This window comes from Brassica napus, chromosome C6 (assembly GCF_020379485.1).
Source record: "Brassica napus cultivar Da-Ae chromosome C6, Da-Ae, whole genome shotgun sequence".
Classification (NCBI taxonomy): Eukaryota; Viridiplantae; Streptophyta; class Magnoliopsida; order Brassicales; family Brassicaceae; genus Brassica; species Brassica napus.
In genome coordinates, this window is record NC_063449.1 from 39370120 (window position 1) to 39396813 (window position 26694).

The 26694-nt window shown below is 35.4% G+C and overlaps 2 protein-coding genes and 1 non-coding gene across 3 annotated transcripts; 2 read left to right on the forward strand and 1 right to left on the reverse strand.

Annotated features, from left to right (window-relative positions):
- The first annotated feature begins 463 nt into the window (after positions 1 to 463).
- Positions 464 to 7501, forward strand: LOC106352128 (receptor-like serine/threonine-protein kinase SD1-8). The gene is made up of 7 exons (XM_013791807.3): positions 464 to 1929; positions 2558 to 2698; positions 2796 to 2974; positions 5977 to 6187; positions 6279 to 6516; positions 6641 to 6791; positions 6878 to 7501. Exons 1-7 carry the CDS (start codon positions 609 to 611, stop codon positions 7205 to 7207), a joined length of 2571 nt encoding a protein of 856 aa, XP_013647261.1. The 5' UTR covers positions 464 to 608; the 3' UTR covers positions 7208 to 7501.
- Positions 7502 to 19781: 12280 nt separating this feature from the next.
- Positions 19782 to 24311, forward strand: LOC125588863 (zyxin-like). Its single transcript, XM_048760775.1, has 2 exons — positions 19782 to 24085; positions 24253 to 24311. Exons 1-2 carry the CDS (start codon positions 23417 to 23419, stop codon positions 24274 to 24276), a joined length of 693 nt encoding a protein of 230 aa, XP_048616732.1. The 5' UTR covers positions 19782 to 23416; the 3' UTR covers positions 24277 to 24311.
- A 1918-nt stretch (positions 24312 to 26229) lies between these two features.
- Positions 26230 to 26336, reverse strand: LOC125589409. Its single transcript, XR_007325602.1, has one exon. It is a non-coding gene; the product is annotated as a small nucleolar RNA R71 (small nucleolar RNA).
- Between the last annotated feature and the right edge of the window lie 358 nt (positions 26337 to 26694).

Consider the following 26694-nt stretch of genomic DNA (forward strand, 5'->3'; position numbering starts at 1 on the left):
CCTACCTCCCTAAGAATTTGATCTTTAAGTACTACAACTGAACTTCTTATTTGAGAGTGTAATTCACTCCTTAAAGTGATTTGAGTGAGATCAAATTTGGCGCTGTTGCCAGAGAACTTTGATCGCTTGATTGATTTAATTCGATTTAGTCTAGGTTTCTTTTTAAAACTCTAGTTGATTCGTTTCCTCTGGTCCAGTTATCGTTTAATCTACCATAATCGTTAGACTAAATGGTACGAAAGTTTTCAATATACTTTGAATGTATCGAATCATACTATTGAGACCACCATACTTGCGGAATACTATATGCTATGTGTTTTCTTAACGAAAAGTACTCCATATGCAATGTTGGCAGCGTGAGAACTAATAACGTGTAGATATAAAAGTAGTTGACGAATGATACAAGTTTGTGGAAGGGAATTAATCGATGGTATTAAAAAGTCATGGACTATGGAACACAACATTTTGCTTGCCTGCTAGGATCGTCATAAATTTAATTTCGAATTTTCTTGAAAAGTAACTTAGGATGTATATATATATATATGTATGCAAGTTAGGACAAAAACTAACAACAAGAAAAAAAGAAAGAAAGAAAGTGGTGGGGAGAGATGAAAGGGGTACAGAACATTTACCACCATTCTTACACCTTCTCGTTCTTGCTAGTCTTCCTTTTCTTGAATCTATTTCATCCTGCCCTTTCGATCTATGTCAACACTTTGTCGTCTTCAGAGTCTCTCACAATCTCGAGCAATAGAACACTTGTATCTCACGGTGGAGTCTTCGAGCTTGGTTTCTTCAAACCCTTGGGACGGTCGCGTTGGTATCTCGGAATATGGTATAAGAAAGTCTCCCAGAAAACCTACGCATGGGTCGCCAACAGAGACAGCCCTCTCTCCAATTCCATTGGAACCCTCAAAATCTCTGGCAACAATCTTGTCCTGCTAGGTCAGTCTAATAACACTGTTTGGTCGACAAATCTTACTAGAGAAAATGTGAGATCACCAGTGATAGCAGAGCTTCTTCCCAACGGTAATTTTGTAATGAGATACTCCAGCAACAAAGACTCAAGTGGATTCTTGTGGCAGAGTTTCGATTTTCCGACAGATACTTTACTTCCGGAGATGAAACTAGGTTACGATTTCAAAACAGGGCGCAACAGGTTCCTTACATCATGGAGATCCTATGATGATCCGTCAAGCGGGAAATTCACCTACGAACTGGACATACAAAGGGGATTGCCTGAGTTTATTCTTATAAATCGATTTTTGAATCAACGTGTTGTAATGCAAAGGAGCGGTCCTTGGAATGGAATCGAGTTTAATGGCATACCGGAGGTGCAAGGATTAAATTACATGGTTTACAATTATACGGAGAACAGTGAGGAGATCGCTTACACGTTCCATATGACCAACCAAAGCATCTACTCCAGATTGACAGTCACTGACTATGCACTCAATCGATACACGCGGATCCCGCCATCATGGGGATGGAGCATGTTCTGGAGTTTACCAACGGACGTGTGCGATTCTCTTTACTTCTGTGGATCTTATTCTTACTGTGACCTAAACACGTCACCTTACTGTAACTGTATTAGAGGGTTCGTTCCCAAGAACCGGCAGCGGTGGGACTTGAGAGACGGATCACATGGGTGTGTGAGGAGGACTCAGATGAGCTGTAGTGGAGATGGGTTTTTGCGGCTAAACAATATGAAGTTGCCGGATACTAAGACGGCGACTGTGGATCGGACAACTGATGTGAAAAAATGTGAAGAGAAGTGTCTTAGCGATTGTAACTGTACGTCGTTTGCGACTGCAGATGTTCGAAACGGCGGATTGGGTTGTGTGTTTTGGACCGGAGATCTCGTTGAGATCCGGAAACAAGCCGTCGTTGGTCAAGATCTTTACGTCAGATTGAATGCTGCTGATCTAGGTTAGTTTATTCTCTTAAAACTAAACACATCCAATATAGTCATCAATAATTTATACTTTTGTCCGGATGAGGAAGTCTCCCTATTCTTTTTTTGATTTAAATATTTTACATGTCTTAAGAAATCTAATCTACTTTCTACGAATTTGTTAAGTTAAAAAATATCAAGTGCGAAATATACAACTGATGATTAACGAGAATGCTGGATAAAATATTATATGATACAAAATAGTAGTTATTAGCCCGTACTTTGTTTGCATGGACAATAGTAGATATAAGATCGTAAATAATTAATTAAATTGAATATATTTTTCTGTTGGACAACTAAATAAAATTATTTAAACACGAATTTATACATGAAACGGGTCGGCTAATATTAGTATGTATGATTACGAATTATGTAGAAGCAGAAAGATTAAATAGATGAGATAATTCGGCAAATACAAGGGATGTGATACGTGAACTGGACCAAATACTAAAAAAAAAACTATAACTCATCATTCCTGTCATGTCAGGCGTCACTACCTACATAATACACTAGTTTTTTTTGTTTTCGCTCTCATGTCCTCGAGCTCATACTAATTTCTTAACCCGTCGAAGTCAATTTTTTTTTTTTTTAATGCGCTACAAGCCTCGGGTGAGAAGAGAGACCGAACTAAAAAAATCATAGGTTGGAGTATTGGAGTCACCGTTATGCTTATTCTGAGTGTTATCGTGTTCTGCTTTTGGAGGAGAAGACAGAAGCAAGCAAAAGCAGATGCAACACCTATTGGTAAATGAGTAATAACCTTCATTTTATTTTACTTTTCTGTAAATTTTCCTTCTATGTTTTGATCCTTTATGTGTTCGAATGAAAATAATCTGTCTAGTGGGAAATCAAGTTCTAATGAACGAGGTGGTGTTACCAAGAAAGAAGATAAATTTTTCTGGTGAGGACGAAGTAGAAAATTTGGAACTTTCATTGGAGTTTGAAGCTGTTGTCACAGCCACCGAACATTTCTCTGATTTTAACAAGGTCGGAAAAGGTGGTTTTGGTGTTGTTTACAAGGTATAAATGAAGGAATCACTATGAATTTTTTTTCTTTTTTGTGAAAAAGGAATCAATATAAAATTAGAAAAGTGATTTATCACTACGGTCGGTGGTTTTCGTAACTCGTTAAGAATAACATCAATGGTGAAAACTCACTTAGAGTTTCTAAAAAAATATAGTTTAACAAAATCAAATATTAATCTATTAAAACTGAAAGTACTTAACTCTGGTTTTTATAACTTAACTAACGCGCTTAATAAATTTACGTCTACTTAAAACTTAAATAACAAAACCGATTGAAACTAAAATCACGTGGTTTGTTAAATAATATATGCATCAGTTTAATTTGGTTTGAAGAAATCAAAACAAACATGTTTTGGTACAAAATATTCCTTAGTTAAATGTTAGTCTACATAATCAAAACCAAATTATACATGGTTCGGTTCACTACATAAAAAAAAAATTTGTAAATACTTAACCACAGAATTTCGATCCAATATATATCATGATTAAGAAACCATGTAATTATCAAGGAACTGTTTCTCATCTAACTATTGTTTAAATTTATAGTTTTGTGTACTCGGTTTTTGTTATGAACCGAGTATTGTTAATATCATGTTTGGCTTAGCTTAGAAATAAGAATATTATGTTTATTATGATGATAATTTAAAAGAAATGTATATTAATTAATTCAAATATGTATCTCCTATTATTCCTCAAAATAAAGTCTACAAAATATTCCAATATACATATACTATTATTTGCGAAGTGGTTTTTCACAATAAAGCTCTCACGTTAAAAGTTAAAACGGTTAATATCTTTTATACCTTTAATGGATTTTATATAATTAAAAAATGAATTTTAAGTTAATAATAGATTTATTTTCTAGATAATTGATTATAAATTAATATTTTCAAAAGAAAAGAACAATAATTCTTATATATATTGTGTTGTTATCTAAAATAATATTTTCTATTAAAAAGAATTAAAATTAAGATATAACACAATTTATAATTAAATATTAATCCACCAAAAATATTTGTATAAAGATATTTTCTAAAATATTTATAATATCTGAGTATCTATAAATTTCAACCCAATAATAAGCATATATATGTGCTGTCAAAAAAAAAACATATATATGTTGATGAAAATATTATCATATATAAATAATTTAATGTTTGATTTAAAAATTTTAAAACATAAATAATAATTTATTATATTGAGTTTTGAATTAGTAAATCGTAAGAAAAATATGTCCGCATGTGCGGACAAAACACCTAGTAGATAGTTATATAACTATACCTAAAACACGAATTATTGAGTGGGTTTACATATTTATTTAAGACCATATTTTCATTATATTTTTGATCGAATATCATTTTCAAATTATAAACCAAAATAACTAATCCTATTGTAACCTAACTTATTTTGATTGTTAGTGTACATGATTTTTAAAAATTAATCAAAATAAAATTTCTACATAATTATTTAATTTTGTGTTTGCTAATAATCTAAAATTTAATTATACATGCAAGTACCAAATTTATTAGCATATAAATTACTCATACGAATAATATTCAAAAATGTAACATATTCTATAATTTAAAACTCTAGCTCAAAATTAATAAAATAAGTATAATTATAAGAAAATGTGACACAAATGACAATCTGAAAAAAAAAAATTATCGGATACACACCATATTTTTGGGAAAGATAAAATATATCATTAATTATATGGTAAATGTTAAAATATATATCACTTATTGTAAAAAATATTATTTTACTTATAAAAAATAAAAACAAACATCTATTCGGGCGAGCGAGTCAAGCTCTAGTTAACCATTAAAAAAATGACACATGGAAGAAAAATAAAAAAAAGTAGAGATAGTATATCTCTGTAGACAACTGGTTCTCTCTCTCTTCTATTTTATTTCTTTTTAAACAAAAAATTTAGTGCTTGGATATTCTCAGACCATCAAAGATCATTGTTGGAGGTGTTCTAAGAGTTTTTAATCTGATAAGCAAAATAAAATATTTGTCCAAAAAGTACAATCACTAAACATTTACAATGAATAAACAAATTTTTTTAAAGAAGAAGCCGATTTATAGTAAACTGTTTACAAAAATACTACAGTAAATTTATAGAAAACTACTGACTTACAAAATGTCGGTACTTTATATAAAACATGTAGAATTAATTAAAATAAAGAAATGTAAATGGGACAAAAACTTATGACCAAATAAAAGTTATTTTTTATACTATAAAGCATAAATTAGTTAACAATTATGTGAATGACAAGTATTTTTTAAGAAAATGAAACAATTTACTTTCCGTATTGTTTTGTAAAAGGTTTGTTATTGTCAAATTGTTTTTGATATTTAACTATTAATGATTTTCAGTTATCCAGCATAACTATTCTCCCATTATCTATACTCCCATGATCTGCACTTCTTTTGTCAAGAGTATGATTTTATCAAAATAATATTTCTTTTACATCATAAGAATGCAAGAGCGTGATTTTTATCAAAATAATTTTTCTTTTGCATTCGAGAAGATTAAGGTTACAATCTTAAATACGATTTTTTATTATTTATTTCTATTTTCTACAAGCATTTCAATATGATTTTTAATATTTATGTACTATCTTTTGTCTCAAACTTTAATTTGAACAACTTATATTATTGGTTCATGTTTCATTTGATCCATTACAACTTTGCAAGTTTGTAATTGTATGTAGTCTTCTATGGATTTATTATTAACATAGCGTATTGCATCTTTAATTTGACCGTTATTTTTCTCTTGAATAGCAAGGACCATAATACTAGTAAGAAATAAAATAAACTAAATATAAACAAGTGGGATACAAAGAAAATGTGAATTTTGTTAAGAGAAACATATAGTTTAAAATATGCTCCTAATTTTTATTTGAAATCAAATGCCTTAATCATTGTTTCTTTTTTATTGAATAGACACTGCTCTGTTGGTTTTGTATAAGTGATCAATTATGTGTTACCAGGGAAGGTTAGTTGACGGGCAAGAAATTGCAGTTAAGAGACTATCAGAAATGTCAGCTCAAGGTACCGATGAGTTCATGAACGAAGTCAGGCTAATTGCAAAGCTTCAGCACAATAATCTTGTCCGACTTCTTGGCTGTTGTGTTTATGAGGGCGAGAAGATCTTAATTTACGAGTACTTGGAGAATCTAAGCCTCGACTCTCATCTCTTTGGTTAGTGCCTCAACACATCAGATAGATTTATTTTTACAGTTAAATGTCTTTGGAAATATGTTAATGTGATTCTGTTGTGAACGTAGTGCAGATGAAACCAGGAGCTGTATGTTAAATTGGCAAATGAGATTTGATATTATCAATGGTATTGCCCGAGGGCTTCTGTATCTTCACCAAGATTCACGGTTTAGAATCATCCATAGGGATTTGAAAGCAAGCAATGTCTTGCTTGATAAAGATATGACCCCAAAAATTTCAGACTTCGGAATGGCAAGGATCTTTGGACGGGATGAGACGGAAGCTGACACGAGGAAGGTGGTCGGAACTTAGTAAGCAATTAAAGCATCTTGTATTTTATTTTTTTTTCTTAGCATCTTCGTATTTTGAAACAAAGACTTACCTGGGTACAGAATCAAAACCTGATAGCTTATCTATTTAATATTTGTTATGCAGTGGCTACATGTCTCCAGAATATGCGATGAACGGGACATTCTCGATGAAGTCAGATGTGTTCAGTTTTGGGGTCTTGCTTCTTGAAATTATAAGTGGCAAGAGGAACAAAGGCTTCTGCGACTCGGATAGTAATCTTAATCTTCTCGGATGTGTAAGCTTGAAACCTCTTAATTCGATTGTGTTTCAGGCTCAAAATCTGACGATATCACTAAGAGAAGGTCCGACCTTTATGCACAGGTGTGGAGGAATTGGAAAGAAGGTCAAGGTCTAGAGATAGTAGACAGGGTCATCATAGATTCTTCATCACCAACGTTCAGGCCACGTGAAATCTTAAGATGCTTACAAATTGGCCTCTTGTGTGTTCAAGAACGTGTAGAGGATAGACCAATGATGTCGTCAGTAGTTTTGATGCTCGGAAGTGAAACTGCATTGATTCCTCAACCTAAACAGCCAGGTTATTGCGTCAGCCAAAGTTCTCTTGAAACTTATTCTAGTTGGAGTAAACTGCGTGACGATGAAAATTGGACAGTGAACCAAATCACCATGTCGATCATTGACGCTCGGTAATATGATAGTCTTTGATAATATTCTCATTATTAAAGTTTTACTAAATGGAAAAAATGAGTTTTAACAAATTGAGTGACAATGCGTGCGAAACTCCTCAGTCTCTATCGAAATTTTCATATATCCTCTGATATTCTCTCGATCTGGTTTCTTTATTTCGAGTCAACTCACAGTCAGCAACTGCAGCAACCATCTCAACACGTCAACACCGGCAATTCAACGACAACCACAGTACATATTTTTTACTCTGTTTTTGTAAGCTCAGGAGCTTGGAAAAAACACACGTTATTCTCAGTATAGTAAATTTCAGTCATTATATTAACATTAATTAATATCCAAACAAGTACAGAAAATTAACAGAATTATCAAAAAACAAAAACAAAACAGAGAAGAGACGTAAAGAGCTTATGTTTAGTTGATGATGGATCAATGATGACGATTTGCATATTTATTTCTTATAAATTTACAAGTTTCTACATAAATACAGTCACTGGCTATCCAGGTGTAGACATAAAAGATTACTATTTGTTGGGTCCCTCCTAGATGGAGAGAACCAAGTGGGCATGAGACATAATAATAATTCTCATGACCCTTTGCACTGTAGACTCACAATAATAGAGTTTAGAGAGAGAGACAAAAGAGAGAAAGAAGAGAGAAGGAGGAGAAAACTCGTCAGGCTATTTCAAGACTGGTTTTGGAGGATCAAACGGAACTTGATCGGGCTGATATTTTGTGGGAAGCTTCTTCAGTCAGTGGGTTAGAGATTCACCGAAGGGATTTGGATTTCAACGGTTGGATCTTCTGTTGTCTGGGTTTTAGTGAAGCTGGTCGTCACAGTTCTTCAGCGGGACAGTCTTGGGTGTTTGGTAAATCCAACGGTGAGATCTTCTCTTCTTGAGCTGAAATTTGGCAGAGGTATTGTCGACTTGTTTATCTTGGATTTGTACGGTTGGATTAGTTTCTGGAAGCCGGAATCTTTGTGAGCTGAGGTCGTTTGGTTGCTGCCGGTTTTGAAGCTTTGTGTTGCTCTCTTGTTGTTGTTGTTTGTGTTGGAGATAGCTATTTGTAGCTAGACTCTCTGTTCTGTTCAGGCTGTTGAACAGGGAGGACGTGGTTGTACTCATACCATTTATATAGTGGATTTTTGAGTGGACTACGGTCCCGTGGTTTTTCCTTCTCACATCGAGGAGGTTTTCCACGTAAAAATTGTGTGTCTCATTTAGTTATCGCAACTTTGATATCTTGCCATCGTCGAAGTATTTTCCTCACAGGTTCGCACAAGGTCAGGGGAACACGACCGTGACATTCCGCTGCGCCGTGTGTCTTTCCCCAACAGAGTGGTATCAGAGCTTCTGGTTTTAGAGCTTTGGTTTTGATAACTTTGGGTTGTTATTTGCTTGTGTGAAAGATGGAAAATATGAGCAGGATGATAAGCTTGAATGGTGCTAACTATCATCTATGGAAGGGCAAGATGGAGGATTTGCTCTTTGTTAAAGAATTCCATGTTCCAGTCTTCGAGGAGCAGAAACCTGAGAAGAAGACGGATGAAGAGTGGAAGCTGCAGCATCGCCAAGTGTGTGGGTTGATAAGGCAGTGGGTAGATGATAATGTGTTGCATCATATTGAGACTGAGACGGATGCTCGTTCTTTGTGGAAGAAGCTGGAGCAGTTATATGCTAGGAAGACCGGAAACAACAAGATGTACATGATCAAGAAGTTGATTGAGCTGAGGTATCAGGAGGGGACTCCGATGACAGATCACTTGAATGCGTTTCAGGGATTGCTCAACAAGTTGTCTGATATGGGCATCAAGTTTGATGATGAGATTCACGGTCTGTGGCTTCTCGGTACTTTACCGGACTCTTGGGAGGTTTTCAGGATGTCTCTTTGTAACTCCGCGTCGGAAGGTGTTATTTCGATGGATTCAGTGAAGAACAGTGTTCTTAATGAGGAAGCAAGAAGGCAGTCGAATGCTAGCAGTTCGCGTTCAGATGTTTTTGTTACTGAGTCAAGGGGGAGAAGTACAAGTAGAGATCCCAAGAGAGACAAGAACAGGAGCAGGAGCAAGTCTAATAGATTTGCTAATATGGAGTGCTACTTCTGTCATAAGAAAGGGCACATGAAGAAGGATTGCTGGAAGTTGAAAAACAAGCAGCAAGGAAATCAAGAAGAAAAGGTGGATCGGGTGACTCTCACCGAAGATCAGTTTCTCATTCTTCTTGAGGGTGATGCCATTAATGTCGCATGCCAGGACACCAGTTGGGTGATTGACAGTGGAGCTACTACTCATGCTACATCACAGCGGGATTTGTTTTCTACCTATACTACGGGTAATTATGGTTCTGTGAAGATGGGGAATGATGCGATGGCTCAGGTTGCTGGCATTGGTGATGTTTGCTTGGAGACTAGTCTTGGTACTAGGCTGGTGCTTAAGGATGTTAAGCATGTTCCTGATATTAGGATGAATCTGATATCGACGGGAAGACTTGATGATGAGGGCTATTTCAGTTTGCACGGTGGTGGTAAATGGAAGCTCTCTCGCGGTTCTTTGATTGTGGCTCGAGGTGAGAAGTCTTCATCTTTCTATTGGATGCAGGCTAAGGTCTCCAAAGATGTTGTTAATGCGGTGGAGAATGATAATGCCATGGAGCTATGGCATAAGAGACTCGGTCACATGAGTGAGAAAGGAATGGTTGTGTTGTCTAAGAATGAGGTGATTCCAGGAATCTCTGGTTTGCACCTACAGAAGTGTTCGCATTGCTTTGCGGGAAAACAACACAGGGTATCTTTCAAGTCTTCCGCACCTTCTAGGAAACCCGAGGTACTGGATTTGGTACACTCAGATGTGTGTGGTCCAATGAAGACAAGATCTCTTGGTGGCGCATCATATTATGTGACTTTTATTGATGATCATTCAAGGAAGTCGTGGGTATTTCCTATGAGGACGAAGGATCAGGTGCTGGGATATTTCAAGCACTTTGTGGCATTGGTTGAGAGACAAACGGGGAAGAAGCTGAAGTGTATCCGCAGTGATAATGGTGGAGAGTATCTTGGACCATTTGATGCTTATTGCAAAGAGCATGGAATAAGGCATCAATTCACGCCACCTCATACTCCACAGTTAAATGGGTTGGCTGAAAGGATGAATCGAACGATTGTCGAGAGGATGAGATGTTTGATCTCACAGTCAGGCTTATCGATGACTTTCTGGGCAGAAGCTTTGAACACGGTGGTTCATGTGCTGAATTTGTCACCAAGTGCTCCATTGGATGGTGATGTTCCAGAGAGGGTTTGGACTGGTAAGGATGTTTCTTACAGTCACTTGAGGGTCTTTGGGTGTAAGGCATTTGTTCATATTCCCAAGGTTGATAGATCGAAGCTTGAGATGAAGTCGCGGCAGTGTGTGTTCATCGGTTATGGTCATGATGAGTTCGGGTACAGATTTTATGATCCCGTTGAGAGGAAGCTCGTAAGGAGCAGAGATGTTGTGTTTATGGAAGATCAAACGATTAAGGACATTGACAAGTCCAAAAACCCAACTCAGATTTTTGAGGGTTTGATCGATACAGAGGCTACTCCTTCTACATCGGTTCACGGTGAGGTTGAGGTTGAGGTTCAGGATAATGCACCCAGTGCAGATGCTCCCGCACATGAAGATGGTAGTGGTGATCATGGTGACGATCATGGTGAGACACCAGCTGCTGAGAACCAACCTACTATTGTTAGAAGATCCGAGAGAGGTCTTAAACCGTCGACAAGGTATGATCCTAGTGAGTATGTATTACTTACTGATGGGGGAGAGCCTGAAAGCTATGATGAAGCTTTGGAGGATGAACACAAGGATAAGTGGTTTGGAGCCATGGATGAGGAGATGGATTCTTTTGAGGAGAACCATACTTTTGAGTTGGTGGAATTGCCTAAGGGCAAGAAGGCTCTGCTTAATAAGTGGGTGTACAGAATTAAGCATGAGGATGATAATTTGCCACCTCGACACAAGGCTAGATTGGTTGTGAAAGGCTACAGCCAAAAGAAGGGAATTGATTATGATGAAATCTTTTCTCCTGTTGTGAAGATGTCATCCATTCGGGTTGTACTTGGATTGGCAGCGAGCCTTGATCTAGAGGTTGAGCAAATGGACGTGAAGACTGCTTTCCTTCATGGTAATTTGGAGGAAGAGATCTACATGGAACAACCGGAAGGCTATGTGCAAAAGGGCAAAGAAAATTTGGTTTGCCGCTTGAAGAAAAGCCTTTATGGATTGAAGCAAGCACCAAGGCAGTGGTACATGAAGTTCAAGTCTGTTATGGGGGAGCATGGTTATGCAGAGACTGATTCAGACCATTGTGTATTTGTGAAGGTGTTCGGTGAGGATGATTTTATCATCTTGTTGCTGTATGTCGATGATATGTTGATTGTGGGCAGGAACATGGACAGAATTAAGGAGCTGAAAGAGCAGCTAGTAGTCCTTTGCCATGAAAGATATGGGTCCAGCGAAACAGATTCTTGGTATGAGAATTGTTCGAGATAGAGGTGAGAAGCTGATTCACTTATCTCAGGAGAAGTACATTGAAAAAGTACTTAAGCGGTTTCACATGGACAAGTCTAAAGTGTTGAGTACTCCTCTTGCTCCACACTTAAGACTGAGCAGTCAACAAAGTCCGAAGACATATGCGGAGAAGGAAGATATGGCGAAGGTTCCATATGCTTCTGCAGTGGGTAGTTTGATGTATGCCATGGTCTGTACAAGACCGGATTTAGCCTACGCCGTTGGAGTTGTCAGCAGGTTTCTCTCCAATCCGGGAAGAGAACATTGGAATGCTGTGAAGTGGATTTTGAGATATCTCAGAGGGACTTCTAATTTGAAGATTACATTTGGAGGTAAGAAGTCATTGCTTGTCAGTTACACTGATTCTGACATGTCGGGAGATGCTGATTCTAGCAAATCTACTTCGGGTTACTTGGTAACATTTGCGGGTGGAGCTGTGGCATGGCAGTCAAGGTTGCAAAAGTGTGTTGCACTATCTACCACTGAGGCAGAGTTCATTGCCGCAACTGAAGCTTGTAAAGAGTTGTTGTGGATGAAGAACTTCTGTGAAGAGATCGGTTTCAAGCAAGAAAAGTATGTGTTGCTTTGTGATAGTCAAAGCGCTATTTGTCTCGGGAAGAATTCTACATTTCATTCGAAGTCAAAACACATTCAGAGGAGGTATCATTGGATACGTGATGTGGTTGCTTCTAAGGAAGTGGAACTTGAGAAAGTTCATACGGATGATAATGGAGCTGATATGATGACGAAGTCATTACCGAGGGGGAAGCTTGAGGTATGCCGAGAGATAGCCGGAATGGCTGTTTCTTCCATCTAGTCGGAGGGGGAGTTTGTTGGGTCCCTCCTAGATGGAGAGAACCAAGTGGGCATGAGACATAATAATAATTCTCATGACCCTTTGCACTGTAGACTCACAATAATAGAGTTTAGAGAGAGAGACAAAAGAGAGAAAGAAGAGAGAAGGAGGAGAAAACTCGTCAGGCTATTTCAAGACTGGTTTTGGAGGATCAAACGGAACTTGATCGGGCTGATATTTTGTGGGAAGCTTCTTCAGTCAGTGGGTTAGAGATTCACCGAAGGGATTTGGATTTCAACGGTTGGATCTTCTGTTGTCTGGGTTTTAGTGAAGCTGGTCGTCACAGTTCTTCAGCGGGACAGTCTTGGGTGTTTGGTAAATCCAACGGTGAGATCTTCTCTTCTTGAGCTGAAATTTGGCAGAGGTATTGTCGACTTGTTTATCTTGGATTTGTACGGTTGGATTAGTTTCTGGAAGCCGGAATCTTTGTGAGCTGAGGTCGTTTGGTTGCTGCCGGTTTTGAAGTTTTGTGTTGCTCTCTTGTTGTTGTTGTTTGTGTTGGAGATAGCTATTTGTAGCTAGACTCTCTGTTCTGTTCAGGCTGTTGAACAGGGAGGACGTGATTGTACTCATACCATTTATATAGTGGATTTTTGAGTGGACTACGGTCCCGTGGTTTTTCCTTCTCACATCGAGGAGGTTTTCCACGTAAAAATTGTGTGTCTCATTTAGTTATCGCAACTTTGATATCTTGCCATCGTCGAAGTATTTTCCTCACAGGTTCGCACAAGGTCAGGGGAACACGACCGTGACATTCCGCTGCGCCGTGTGTCTTTCCCCAACACTATTCACATGTACAGTTCACAGAATCACAAATATCCACTTGTACAGTTGATTAATAAAACCTAAAGTTAGAGAATACGATAGATGTGAGTCGTGCATTTGATATGAGCCAAACGACTTTGGAGACTAATTAAAGATTAATCAAAGATTAGCTTTGATTTTTTTTTAAACACTGATAAATGCATCTAACATTAATTTAATTTTGGGTAGAGTACGTGTAGAGTTTTGTAGTCTTTGGGAAGCTAGCTAGTTTATAATCACGATGTTGGCGAACTCGCGGTTTTGGCGAAAATAACATGATACGTGGTTTTGGCAGAAAGCTGAATTTTATGCTTTGTCAGGAAAAGGCGATTTGGGGTTTTGTTGAAAAATCAGATTTTATGGTTTTGACGGAAAAACGTGATTTTGCGGTTTTAATAAGAACCGGTTATTTGTGGTTTTGGTAGAAAAATGTGATTTTATTTTTTTGGTGAGAAAGAGTAATTTTGTGGTTTTGCGAGAAAACATGATTTTATGGTTTGCAGAAAATGTATTTTCACCATTTTGGCGAGGAAAAAAAATTTTGGCGAGAAAATATAATTTTGTGGTTTTGGTGAGAAATCACAATTTTCCCGGTTTTAGCGGAAAACCTGAATTTTATGCTTCTATCGGAAAAACACGATTTTACGGTTTTGCCAAAAACTGGATTTTATGGTTTTGGCTGAAAAACATATTTTTATTGTTTTGATGGACAACATGATTTGTGGTATTGAAAGAAAAAAGTATATTTTTTTTTGGTTTTGCTGAAAACTTAATATTTGGTTTTGGCAAGAAAACATGAATTTGTAGTTTTAGCAAGAAAATACGGTTTTACGGTTTGCGAAAAAACACATTTTTGATGTTTTGGCGAGAAACACACAATTTTCGTTTCGGTGGGAAAATGCGATTTTGTGATTTTTGGCGAGGAAATATGATTTCCTGGTTTTAGGGAGAAACACACAATTTTTCAATTTTACGATTTTGTCGAAAATACGATTTTCGGTTTTTGCGAAAATACGGTTTTGTGATTTTTGCGAAAAATACGATTTTGCTGTTTTTTCAGAAAACATGGATAAACTTGAATTTAAGGTTTTGGTAAAAACAATTTTACGGTACTGGTAGAAAAAAGCGATTTCACAATTTTGGTGGGATAACCTAATTTTATGGTTTTAACAGAAAAACTTGCTTTACAGTTTTGACGAGAAAACATAATTTTCTTATTGTAAAATATAACTAGATCACCACGCGACATCGCATTTTTTATGTTAAATTTAAGTAAACAAATTCTATAAACTAATTGAATGTTTTTTATTTAACTGAATGTGGTTTACTGCTTAGTGTTAAGAGAGATTTTAGTTTCATAATAATTATGTTATGTGTCTAATTAATATTATTATAATTGTTTTGTTTTATTACCATGTTCATAATTTGGTTCATATTTTAGTCAGTTTATAATTAGTGCTAAGAATTTATCTTCAGGTAATATATATTTTTAACATTTTCATAACAATGATGAGAGAGAGGGATGGAGATCGTGGGGAGGTAATTGGGTCGTCGGATAGGATGACTTCGAAGGGGGAAGGTAATTGAGATTTAGGGTTATTAGAACACGGGTCGGGTCGTCGGGTAGGATCATGTTAGTGGTAGGTGGGCAGGATAGCAAATAAATGAATAATTATAACTTCTTAGGTTTTATTGTCTTTTTTCTCTATTTTTGATTTATTTTTAATTATTTTTTTAGAAAAAAGAGACGAGGTCCATTCCAGAATTTTTTTGATCCCTTCTGGTCCATATGAACATTTGTTCCTTTTATATAGTAGAGAGTTGAATACTCATCGATCTTACATTTTAGATATTAGCAATGGAAATAGCTGAAACGGCAATCCTTCCATCCTGATTTTTTTTGGTACCGGAGTAGTAACACAGCCGCATAGGTTTGTCGACGCTTCTATTAGTGTAGGCGGTCTTCGACAGGGCATTTCTCAGCTCCACATCTATTACTTTATATTAAAAAAAATTTAGGTGATTTGTATTAAAATAACAAATCCACTGTTATTCAAACATGGATTTTAAAAACTCATTTAAAATTCATTTTTCTTGAACTTAACATTTCGTACTAAAATCCACTGTTATTGAAAATATTTTAAGTTGTGGAGTTTTAAAGTTTTCAGGTGATTTTTTGGTGTTTGGGTGGAGTTTCTTAGTTAAAATAATTAAAACCCAAATCTCATGATTTTAGGTTATATTTTAGAGTGTTTTAACAAAAATCACCTAAATCTCTGCAACTTATTAAAATCATCTAAAACTCCATTAAAAAACAAATCACCTCAAATGTTATATTGAATACACCCCTTATAAGTTGCGTTGGGGAAAAATTGTAAATCGCCAGTAAAAGGGAGAATATATTTATCTAAATTAAGTTTACCTTGAACATACGCCAAAAAAAAAAAATATGAAAAACAAGTAGCGTATCTTTGTAAAATACAATAAAAATATAAGTAAACTGTTTATCTTAGCCTATATATATATATATATATATGTGTTCATATCTTTCACTATTACAGATACATGTTATTATTTTTTTTTAGATACATGTTAATTGTGTGTATTTTACGCGTAAAAACAGTCGGAATACACCTATTTTATGTTCATATCTTGCGCTATTACATATCTTGCATTATTTCAGGACACACCTTATTCGTGTAAAAATTTGGGACAAATAGACACATATCCTGGTTTAAACCCACATTTACTTGTCTAATATTAGCATAAAATTGTTCAAAAAAATTAAAATTAGTGAAATAATCATAACAATAGAGAGGCTAGAATATAGTGTATTTATATAATATTTATTAATTACTTTGTATGCCCTTAGCAATTTGAACCACATATTTTCTTTTTATTTTTAGTTTTATATGTTGTTTTAAATTGTTTCCCCCTTCATCATTTGTCTATCTTTCATCCCTTTAATAATTTTTTTACAAAAAACAATGATGCTGAAAAAAAATTCTACATTTTTCTAAAAACAATGATGCTGTAATATATCAAAACTTGTTTTGTTTAAAATGGATATATATATATATTTCTAAAAATTATATAATCTGTTTTAAGATAAAAATGTTATATTTTATATCTATTATATAGAATAAAATATTTTCAAAAGATTATGTGATATGAAAAAACTTTGTGGTTTATACTAACTTAACTATTTATATAGAATAGTTTAATTTTACGAAGAACGTGTATAATATACATTTACTATAGATTTTTTTCATAATTTTTCATTTCTTGTTTTGTTCTTCAAAACAACTATCATGTAATTGGTTATAGTATAGAGCAATTTAGGTGAAAAACCAAGGAAGATAGTGATATTAGCAAAATACCAAAGACCTAAAACTTCAGCTGATAGGGCAACAAAAAGGGAGTAAAAAAGACGCAATCACCCTCGACGTTTGAAATTTTGGGTTCCTGATTTTAGGTTTTTAGGATCTGTGCCTGACACAAGATTTGTAGTTAGATTTGGCAAGATAGTAAAAATATTGCGTTCACATTAGATGGATTTGCATCGGTAAACCAAAATATACAGTGGCAAGAGGATAACTATGACGTAAAAGGTGCAGGTGCATCATAAAATGATTTCGGTGAGATTTTATTTAGAAATTAATTTAAGAGCAATTTAGGTGAAAAAGCCAAGGAAGATAGTGATATTAGCAAAATACCAAAGACCTAAAATTTCAGCTGATAGGGCAACAAAAGGTGAGTAAAAAAGACGCACTTACCCTGGACGTTTGAAATTTTGGCTTCCTGATTTTAGGTTTCTAGGATCTGTGCCTGACACAAGATTTGTAGTTAGATTTGGCAAGATAGTAAAAATATTGCGTTCACATTAGATGGATTTGCATCGGTAAACCAAAATATACAGTGGCAAGAGGATAACTCTGATGTAAAAGGTGAAGGTGCATCATAAAATGATTTCGATGAGATTTTATTTAGAAATTAATTTAATTGATAATTATATGTTATTCTCCTATCTTTGGGCGTCTATATAAAAGATTGGATTGCCAATTATGTAATCGGCTAACTTATTGAATAGCAAATCAGTGGAATAATATTATCTGGCTAAACTGATTGCCTTACCCTAACAACTTATTCCACATAAAGAACTATACCTTAAACCCTACAAGCTAATCCCTAAGCTTTTGAAGAATCAAAAAGCCCAAATCAGTAAACCATAAACACTAAACCCTATCCCTAATTCCTAAACCCTAAACACTTATAGGACTTGTAAACCCTTACCCTAAACCCTAACCCATACAATCTAAAGCCAAACCCCCAAATCCTAAACCCTTAACCCTTATAGGACTCCGAAACCCTAAACGTAAACCTAGAAAAAACCTAAACCCTAACGCATATGGGGCTAATCATACAGTATATGATGTCGTCCGATTATTAGCCGTCTAGAGTTTAACATAGATGTACAATGTCGTTATTATATTGATAACTATAGTGTTAGCTGTTTAAATTATTTTATCAACCATTACACCAAACCCTAAAACCATATGCCTATATCATAACCCCCACTCCCTATACCCTTAAAGTTCAACATAGCTGTGCAACTATGATCCTTCCTAATAATCTAGTATATAATATACGGCTAGAGTTTGAGATAGATGTGTAATATATTCATTATCTTGATAAGTATGATTTTATCTGGCTAATTTTATTGCATATGCCATTATTCCTGAACGTTGCCAACATATTTCGTTAGACGATTAAACTTTGCGTATAAGATTAAAAATATTAATATCAGGCTACAATTTTGTGTGGCCAGCTCCGAAAAGTTATATCATCTAATATTCGAGACAGGACCAAACATTCATTCATTCACACAAGATTGATGAGTCATACAGCTGCCGTCGGGTTCTTGAAAATAAAGATGGTAATAAAGAAGAGATATGATTCAATCATCCAAAGATGAAAAAATTATTGTGACTACAATAGAAGGTAGTAAAACCTTACAGAATGTTCAAGAAAAGGATATATATGATGCTCCAGAAGAGTACATAATATTACTGCACATAAGAAGGCAATTTAAAATCCTTATTGAATCATGTTCTTATAAATCTCAAAAGTTAAAAGGATTTGAGAAAGAAAACATGACCCATGTAGGGTGTGTTATTGATTCAAAAATGAGATTCATTCGAGATTGATAAACCTATAGTAAAACCATCTCGAGGGGAAGAGTTAAAGAATCTCACATTTTATGATAAGTGAAACATCCAGAAGATTATGTTTGCACTAAAATTAAGACTGATGAATCATTCTCAAAGTAATCTCTGGAATTTTGAGACACTTATGTTGAGACAATAAGCAAAAGAAATGCTTAAGGCAATATAAGTATTTTAGAGAAAGTATCTATAGCCTCTTATATATTGTACTACACAAAGATTATTGTAGTGGAAATAAATATATAGTAAACCAGAAGTTTACAAAATATTTGGCATGAACCAGTTAGACCATTTTGGTTCGGTAATGATGCGAAAAGATACATAAATATTTAGTGAATATTCATTGAAGAACTAAAAGATTCTTTCAAATGATTTCACATATGTTGCTTGCTCATAAGATAAAATGGTAATACGGTTTTCACCAGCCAAATAATATTATTGGCATGAATAAAGGAGATGTTAGTGGACTGATCACCCACTATGCATCTTTATAATACCGGTGAATCCACTTCTTAAAGTCTTTGACGACTATAGAAAAATCAATGGATAAGTTAAATATTTTGAGCAACACTAATTCGCATCAAGCCAACAAGTAATCACTGATAAAAAGCTGGAGAAAATAAGTTGATATGAGTTATCATTGATCCTCAGACTAAAGAAAATGTCAAATAGAAGTCCAAAAGATAATTCAATTATAGTGCTTAGTAAAGCAGTTGCCAGACACATTTGTTGACCCAAATAAATATAGTGATCAAGTCACATATACCAGCTGTAAATGCTCCAATAAGAATATATGTTTTAGAAGAACAATATCAAACTGCTAGTCACGTCTGCATCATGGTAGACATGTTGGTTCCTAAGATAAGAATCCTCGTACATGAAAAGGAGCATATATTGATAATGGTCAAAACGAGGCAATAGAGTTTTGAATAATCTCCAGAAAATACATTAAACATGACTGAAAGAAATTCAAGTACCTGAGATAATGAAGAGATCTCAATAACTTATGTCATGTATGAAATAAAATGGAACCGATAAGCAAATCGACATCGATGATATTTATGACTGAAAAATAGCAGTTGATATGATGAATGAGAAAGAGGATCATAAAAGAAAGTCTATTGAAAAGTGTACACAAATAGATGATTGGCCAAATTAAAAAAAAGCAATAGACAAAGATAAAAACACTTGTGAAAGAGAGAGATATTTGGACCAGTAGTCCATACACTAGAAGGTGTAAAACAAGTGGGATAGAAATGAGTCGTTGCACCAAAGAAAGATCAATATGGAATTGATTGTGAAGAGACATAGTCTTATGTGGTAGATGCAACTACTTTTATGTTCCTTATTAGTCTGACAATAAAGGAAGAACTTGAATTATACAACCCACTGGAAACTGATAATCCCTAAGAGATAGAATCCCTAAAAGATAGAATCCCTGAAGGATTGGTGATATCAAAATTATGTTCCCGGGAACTCTAACTATTCGATCGGAATATGTTTTATGAGATATATGAAATATTTAAAGCTAATCAATACATCTTCATATTTATCAAGAGATTATAGATCAATGGAATCATTGATTTGAATATAATCAAAAACTCCTGAAGAGTCAATAGAAAAATTGTATTTTGGAAGAAAGTTCTTGACAATACCATATTGTCTTTATGTATTCCAAATTGGAGATCTAAAATGAGATCTTATCGTAAAGATCCTTGAAGGATTTTATTTAAGATGCTCATATATGTTTGGTCTTGAAGTACCATATTTAAAGTGTTATTGAGCAAATTACTAATCTTTTTCATAACTAAAAGATGTAATTTCATATGACAAGAAAGAAAGTCATAATAGTAACTTTCATAGTTACGGATGAGTTACTCGTATATACGAGACAAATGTATAGACAATTGTATGCAAGAAGTTTGGTTTGAAGTCCAAATAGATCAAGAAAATATTGTCTATATCAGATAAGAATTGTGGAACAGAAGTCTATAGACCTTGAATACTGTACTGGAAAGAGTATTATGATATTCTCAATTTCAAAAAGAGATTTATCTGATTGGAATGCATATCCTGAAGATATTGCTTTCCGGGGAAGAAATGTGAAATATGTGTGGTTGTACTCTTTTCCCTCATCATGGTTTTTATTCCACTGGGTTTTTCCATGACAAGGTTTTAACGAAGCAATAAAGAACACACAAATGATAGACACCCGAAAGAATTATTATAATTTCAAGGTTGAAAGTCTATCACAGATCGAAAGTCTTTGAAATTTCTTTGAAATCAAGAGAATCGAAGAAAAAGATCAAATCATATCAAGACTCATACACTGCAGAAGAATGGCGATGTTCGTCCTACAACTTCGTTCAAGTGACAATTTCGCTGACTTATTCACCAAGGCGCTAACCACTGCTACTTTCAAGATGTTGGTTCATCTTATCAAACTAAGTCATCTCAAAGATCTCGACGTATGTACACATGAGGGGAAGTCATTGCGCGCTGCACTCTTTTTCCTTAACCATGGTTTTTCCTATTGGGTTTTCCTGGTGAGGTTTTTAACGAGGCAGCATCTTACGCGCATAATGGACATCAAGGGGAAGTGTTATGAATATTATGGTAATGCCATTATGGCAAGTCATAGATATGCTCGTTCTCCAAGCTTTACTTATTCTCCAAGCTTTACTTGTTCTTCAAGTGGCTTTGTCTCCAAGTTATTGTAATCTTATATAAAAGACTCATTACTCATAGAATAATACACACCAATTTCCTCTCTCCTCTTTCTCTCTTCTTTATTTATAACATCCCCTCTTTTCTTTATTCTCCTTTTTTTTAGTTTTTCTTCCTACCTTATTTTCATCCGTCTTGTCCTCCTCACCCATCTCTTCTTTTTTCTTCTTTATCTTGTCTTTGTTCTTTTTCATTGCTCACCTTTCTTTCTTGTTTCTCTTTTTTTTTTCCTACTAATCTTCTACCTCTGTTTTAAGAGCACAATATAATATGTAACAATATGTTCTTTTCATTTTCATTTTTTATTAAAAAATTTACCTAATTTTGCTTTCGCCATTTGTTTTTCTTCCCCTCTTACTCTTCTTTCTCGTCTTGTTCTTCCTCACCTTTTTTTCTTCACCTCACTACATTTTTTCTTCTGATTTCTCCTCCTTCTCACTCCTCACTCTTCACTCCTCTTCCTCCACCCTACTCCAACTTTCTCACTTTTTCTACCATGTGTTCTACATTTTCCTATTTCTCTTCATTCTTCACTCTTCACTCTCCTTTTTAACTCCTCTTTTTTCTTCCCTCCTCCTTCTATACTTCTCCCTCTTGCTCCTCCCTATTCACTCTTCATTTCTCTCTTTTCATTTCCTTGTACTATTATTATTGTTATATTACTAAGGAAATCAAATTCTTTATTTTTAGTTACATTTCTGTTTAAAAATCTATTTTATATTGATATTATAGATGAAAGAGTATTCTGTTTTTGTGTGCGTTGAATATACACATGCGCTGTAAACATTGCAATGTCCAGTTGTATTGTAAATTGACACATATTTTAAGAGATGGTTATTTTGTAAATTATTATCGTATAATGGTTATATAACAAGTTAACCCTATGTTAATTGTCACTCTTTTTCGCTTGAACATTTAGAACACACCTTATTTGTGTATATCTTTGTGACCGAGACTCACACGTGATCTATAACGTGTCAAGTAACAACAAAGTTATACATGTATAAGGTGTGTTTCTGAATCTTTACGTGTAAAGAAAGACACTTATAATTTATATGAGCATAAATATATATTTTACCAATAAGACACACATATATATTAAATATATTTTACTATACCAATTTATAATCATTCATCTTCTTTAAATATTAAAATAAATTACATTTTAAATTATAAGATGGCAAAAATTAGCACTTTAAATCTTTGAGTTCAACTATTAGCTTTTTAAACAATAAAAACAGATTCAGTAACATATTAAACATTGAAACTAACTTACTTCTTTAACATGTTAAAATTATGATAGGTAGTGTTTATTAATATATAAAAATAAGTGATATGACGGTTTTTCAAAAAAAAAAATTAAATTAACAAAAAAATTAATAAAAATTAAAATTAAATAAAACTACAAAATAAATTGTAGACATCGATAAAAATTTGAAATTCGAAAAAATTCACAAAATTTATTTTTCTGACTTTTTCGATTTTACAATTTTTGAATTTTTGTTTTTTTTTTTTGTCTTTATTTATTAAAATAATTGATAATCATTAAAAAAAATATACTGCCACATCACTTATTTTTACCAGCTAGCGGTTGTAATTTTGATGTATCAAACAAGTAAGTTAGTTTCAATGTTTAATATGTTATTGAATCTATTTTCATTGCTTAAAATGTTAGCAGTTGTATTCAAAAGTTTAAAGTGTAAATTTTCTGTCAACTTCATGACACTACAAGAAAACAAGGAATTTCCGATTATGGCTTTAGTAGGTAATCAGTCGTTATTTAGAGGGATACAACAGAATTGCGACTGAAAAGGGCAGTCACAAATCATCGCTCACAAATTATATCAGTTGAAAATCAGTCTCTACTCAAAAAAAAAAAAAAAAAACACACACACACACTCCCAGACCCATTTATCGAGACAACCCTAGAAGAAAACTCCGTTCACCTTTCACGGCGGCTCCGCCTCTAAGCCGCTGATCTCTGCTACGGTGGATCAAATCCAATTCTCAATCTATGTGCTTCACTCATCCAATCTATCTCTCATTGAATTTCCATGGATCTTCCAGAGATACCTCATTTCCGAAAGAAAGATTCGCCGCCTCTCTGCAACAACAACCATGACTCCACTGCTCTTTCGTCAACCACAACTCCTCCATCGCCTAACAATTACAACAGCCATGATTCTATTGCTCCTTTGTCGACCACAGTTCCTCTGCCCTCCAGTTGTGATGACGGGCTCTTTGGTGTTGTTCCTGCAAACTCCGACCAGGAACCAAAAGAGAGTCAGCCTCCTGAGACTCCTCAAACACAACCAGATGTTCCTCACCAAACCGAAGAGACAATGGAAGAAGAACCAGTACTATTCGTACCTTCGATGGGAGCGTGGACAAAGCCGCTTGTTCTAAAGTTCCCTCCTCCTTGTACACCACCTGAGCCATCAACGCCTTGTAGCTATGATCCACAGCTGGTGCAGAGCCAGATTGAGAAATTTTGGCCTTCACTGGAGAAAAGTATCAACCTTACGAAGAAGAAATCTTCGCTGAAAGTACCTTCTCTACCGAACCTTCCCGTTACAAAATTTCCGCCTCCAAAACTGAAGGAAAATGGCTCACTCCGCTTTCCATGGGCTGCAAGGATGAACCCGGCTACAAGGAACTTGTATCGTGCTTCAAGACCAACTTTCAGACTTGATGGCACTCCTGAGATCATCATTCCAACTAAGGTACTTCAACTTGGCCCTGAGAACGTATGATAATATGTGATTGGGCAATTTCATCGTTGTTCTGTGATATTCCGTATTTTTAACGGTTTTAAACTCGTTTTGGAGCAATTAAATGGTCGGTTTTAATTAATGTTTTGGTCTATTTGATGCGTTTTGGTGTTCTTAAGTGTAATATGCAGGTTACTAGATAGCTTGAAAGAAAAGAACGCATTCGGGATTTATTCAGAAGCAAGATGGACCGAACAATGGACCGAATGAAGTATTGATCGCACAGAGCACGAGATCGACCGATCCGGGCTACCTGGATCGACCGATCTGTGGCTTTCATGCACTAGATCGACCGATCCGAGCCATGTGGATCGACCGATCTCAGGCGCTACGGGCTCCACACGCACAAACGAGCTTTTCACTCCTTTTTACCCACTCCCCTCAATAATTCAGAGGAAAACTCGACTTTGGAGACTCAGAAAAGACCAGGGGGGCGACCAAGGAGGAGATTTACAAGTTCTAGAGAGAGATTTGAGTGTTTTGTACTTGTTTTGGTGTGATTTGTGAAGATTTGTAAAGGAGTTCATCTCAAAACCATTTGGAGAAGATCTTCTGAACCTTTACTCTGTTTTAATACAATCTTATCATGTTTTCTTCATCAAAATCGTTTTGTTCTTGCTTAGTTATGTGTGAGTAGTCATCTAGTTGGGTTTAGGGGTTCTCATAAGGGATTTCTTGATGTTTTGATCCATAAAACGTGTGTAGACTAAGGGATTACGTTTTGGTTCTTCATCTAATGGATTTCTTACTGCTTGAACTGAATTGATCACTTAGTTCATGATATTAGATTGTTTGATGCACCGAAAGTGATTGTTTGAACTTCCGAAAATACTTTAGATGAGCAAAGTGTCCTTAACCCTCGGAAGTTGATGTTATTGCGCTTTGTGAACATATTGAACCTGTTCTTAATGCTTGTTTAGAAATTGAAACTCAGCGGAAGTTAGTGTGGAGATTTCTATAACATAGAGAATTAGCGCTACGGAAGTAGGTTAATTCTAATATCGTGTTTGAGTTCTAGACGGTTCTTAATATATCCCTGTGTCTTCCATTAATTGTATCTTGATTAAAAAGAAATCCCTGAGAATTCCCAATGCCCAACGTTTGTTTTAAAATAGTTTTCAAATCGTTTAAATCATCTTTTTACAACTTGTTTATGCTTTGTGACACTAGAGAAAATTAAATAAAAACCATCAAAAATATATCTTGTTTCGCTGTAGCTATTAACTTGTCTGCAACTCTACGTGTGATCATCGGTCCCTGTGGATTCGATCCCGTATTACTACTGCGTACTTTACTGTGCACTTGCAGTTAGATAATCGGGTTAAAACTCGAGACATCAAGTTTTTGGCGCCGTTGCCGGGGACCATTTGGTCACCCTAGAGTTAATGATCAGTTTAAGACTATAGCATTTTCTTTATTTTGTCTAATGTTTCTGTCTTTCTCTTTTTGTTTGTGTTTTCAGGTGAATGAGCGGATTTCATACTAGAAGCAAAGGATCATCGAATTTAATACCTTTGGAGTTAGAGCTCGGCCGCCTAGAGAGACAAGTGAAAAAGAAAAGACTTGAGTCCGCTGAAGAGGTTGAAATGGCTGAACACCAAGAAGACCAATTTCAGGACAACCCGCAAAATCCAATTCCTGTAAATGAACGAGAAGGCAACAATGCTGGTGATAATCAGCAGGCTGGTGTAGCTGCAAGACAACAGGCTGGAGACTATGGCATGCCTAGGATGACGCTTGCACATTATGATACACCAGATGCATTCTATGCCGATCGTTCTGGGATTCGCCCACCTCCCATTGAGAGAAGAGACTTTGAGATCAAGACTGGTCTCATTAATTTGGTGGAGAAAAATCCGTTTCATGGAAACCCGTCTGAGGACCCGATGTATCACTTGGAGCATTTTGAGCGAGTCTGTGACACCAGCAGACATAATGGAGTTCCTCAAGGCGCTTTGAAATGCAGGTTGTTCCCGTTTTCCTTAGCTGATAAAGCTATCAGATGGTTAAAGTCCATCCCTCCAGGATCTCTTACTACATGGGAAGAGACAAGAGCTGCTTTTCTACAGCATTTCTTCACCAAGTCAAGGTCCACATATCTGAGAAGCAGAATTGGAAGCTTTCAGCAACTTGATTCAGAAAGCTTTCATGAGGCTTGGGAGCGTTTCAAGGAGTACACACAGGACTGCCCTCACCATGGCTACACTGATGTGAGTTTGCTGAACATTTTCTATAATGGAGTTCATGAAGAGAGTCAAGATGCCATGGACACAGCAAGTAATGGTGATTTCATGACCAAGACTGTTGAAGAAGCTTACACCTTGTTGAACAACCTGTCATCCAGCAAAGCAAACCGCAAGTCAAGGTTTGATACCAGCCAGAAGGGTGTTGGTTATGAATCCAAGAAGATAGATGAGCTGAATGCCAAGATTGAGATGCTTCTCAAGAGAGATCAGAAATCTGTGAAATTTGTGGAGGAGCAAGGCTATCGTTCCTCACAAGAAGCTGTTGGTGATGATTCAAGTGATATGCAGGCTGATGTGAACTACATTGGTGGTCAA

Coding starts and splice junctions, on each gene's coding strand:
- LOC106352128 (XM_013791807.3), top strand. CDS start 609: ATGAAAGGGGTACAGAACATTTACCACCATTCTTACACCTTCTCGTTC. Junction 2,699..2,795: donor AGCAGATGCAACACCTATTG/GTAAATGAGTAA, acceptor TAATCTGTCTAG/TGGGAAATCAAGTTCTAATG. Junction 2,975..5,976: donor GTTTTGGTGTTGTTTACAAG/GTATAAATGAAG, acceptor ATGTGTTACCAG/GGAAGGTTAGTTGACGGGCA.
- LOC125588863 (XM_048760775.1), top strand. CDS start 23,417: ATGGATCTTCCAGAGATACCTCATTTCCGAAAGAAAGATTCGCCGCCT. Junction 24,086..24,252: donor AGATCATCATTCCAACTAAG/GTACTTCAACTT, acceptor GGTGTTCTTAAG/TGTAATATGCAGGTTACTAG.